General features: G+C 41.2%; 1 protein-coding gene across 1 annotated transcript; it reads left to right on the top strand.

The window, feature by feature from the left end:
- The first annotated feature begins 244 nt into the window (after nucleotides 1-244).
- LOC101852942 lies at nucleotides 245-2,004 on the top strand. Its single transcript, XM_005103196.1, has 2 exons — nucleotides 245-261; nucleotides 1,509-2,004. Exons 1-2 carry the CDS (start codon nucleotides 245-247, stop codon nucleotides 2,002-2,004), a joined length of 513 nt encoding a protein of 170 aa, XP_005103253.1.
- Nucleotides 2,005-2,219: the final 215 nt, after the last annotated feature.

Genomic DNA, 2,219 nt, shown 5'->3' on the forward strand with positions numbered 1-2,219 from the left:
ATACCCGTACACTTTTATATAAAGAAATACTGGTTGGTGGTTCATACCCGTACACTTTTATATAAGGAAATACTGGCTAGGGGTTCATACTCGTACACTTTTATATAAAGAAATACTGGTTGGTGGTTCATACCCGTACACTTTTATATAAGGAAATACTGGCTGGGGGTTCACACACATACACAAAAATTATATGCTAAGCTGTGCAATCAAGGGTATTTTATGCTTTTTTGTTTATGACAATATGACAACTCTGGCTATGTAAGTGCTGGAGAGTGACTGGCCCTGATTCCAAGAACTTCCTGTCACATGGTCATGTTATCTGGAGAGACCAAGTGTCAACAACTTAGATTTGTCCACGAAAAGTTTGTTCTTCTTCTTTTCAAGTGAAATAAAGGTAAGAGAGCACATTTTATTTGTTTATGTGTGCCTGAGTGTCTGTGCGTGTCTGTGTTTGTGTATGTGTGTGTATGTGTGTGTGTTTGTGTGTGTGTGTTTGTGTGTGTGTGTGTGTGTGTGTGTGTGTGTGTGTGTGTGTGTGTGTGTGTACTGGTGGGGGCTTTATTATTCAAAGAATCTAATAAGGTCTAGATTTTATCTGTAGGTGAAAGAATGGAAGTTAATGTGATGGTCAATAGAACAAATATAAGCCATAAGGTTAGTGTAAGCTGTATCAAATATATACCATAATAGACATGTATGTTCATATTATTATTCAATACCTGGGACTGCAGCTACAATAGAGGCCATGTAAACATGCTGCAACTAAATCACGCTTGTTTCGGCAATGTTGACTCTGTTTAAATTATGTATCATTTGGGTTGGTTTTTCAGATACTGCAAATAAAATATCCAGAAACCTGTTCCAAAGCTTAGGCGTCTCTACTCATGACGGGGACGAATCTGAAGCTAGTGATGAAGCGGATCTTTCCGATGAAGACGAAAGCTGGCCACCACAGACACCATCAGCTGATTCCATTGACTTGATTTGCTTATCTGACTCAGATTCTACAAGCGATTCTGAACCAACCCCTGACTATCAAACTCAGATACAAACTGGCAACAATCCTTCACAAGCAGCAAACGTGGCGATGACAATGCAAACCAAATTATACTTTGCAAAGACCGTGAACCTCAGTGGAACACAAAGCCATTTCCTGAAGCACGTACTCCAATCAAAAAACATTCTGAAAACACCAAGAAACAGAACGTCTTATATTGATCATATCTCTTCCCCAGGCGAGGCATTCTACCTCTTCATAAAGGACAGGATTATTGATATCATTGTCGATTCCACAAACAAAGAGGGCGTCAGATAAAAAGGAGATAGTTGGGAGCCCACTGATTCCATTGAGATGAAAGCCTTTCCTGCATGCCTACTTCACACCGGCAGTCTTCATCAAAATAAAGTGTCCTTTGAAATTTTGTTCAGTTTCGTTCCAAGGCTACCCTCTTCTCAGAGCAGCATTCTAAAAATAAACCAGATTCAATCACCTGCTAAATCATCAGATTTGACGACAAAGAAACCAGGACACAACGACAAGCTAGGGACAAGTTTGCTCCCATCCCCGACGTTTGGGATCTCTTCCACACCAACGTAGCCAAGCACTATCATCCGGGGCAGAACATAACATTTGATGAACAGCTGGTTCCATGCCGTGGGAGATGTAGTTTCATCCAGTACACCCCAAGCAATCCAGGTAAATATGGAATTAAAATCTTCTCGGCGTGTGACTCTGAAAGCAAATACCCACTCAGAGGCTCCCCTTATTTGGGCAAGGAGCACACAGGACCAAGACCCGCCCCAGAGAACAAGGCCGTGGGATCCAACAACGTTCAAAAGCTGACTCAATACTTCAAGGGCTGTGGTAGAAATATCACTTGTGACAAATTTTTTTTTACCAGTCTTGACTTGGCTGAGGTACTGGTAAAAGACAACCTAACTATGGTTGGCACAGTCAGGTGGAACAAAACATTTCTGCCTGTGAACTTCCAGGAAAAATAAAAACTTGGCTTTGTATTTCCAAAGAATGCATCTTTGGTCTCTTATCAAAGAAAAAAACAAAATGTCCTTCTCCTCAGTACAATGCACTCTGCTCCTGAAAGATCTGGGTACAACGGAAAGCCTGAAATTGTCCTGCATTGCAACAGAACCAAAAGTGAGGTGGATGCAATGGACCAAATGATCCGTGCTTTTACTGTGGAAGGTAAGACAAAGAG

Source organism: Aplysia californica, unplaced genomic scaffold (assembly GCF_000002075.1).
Source record: "Aplysia californica isolate F4 #8 unplaced genomic scaffold, AplCal3.0 scaffold00362, whole genome shotgun sequence".
Classification (NCBI taxonomy): domain Eukaryota; kingdom Metazoa; phylum Mollusca; class Gastropoda; order Aplysiida; family Aplysiidae; genus Aplysia; species Aplysia californica.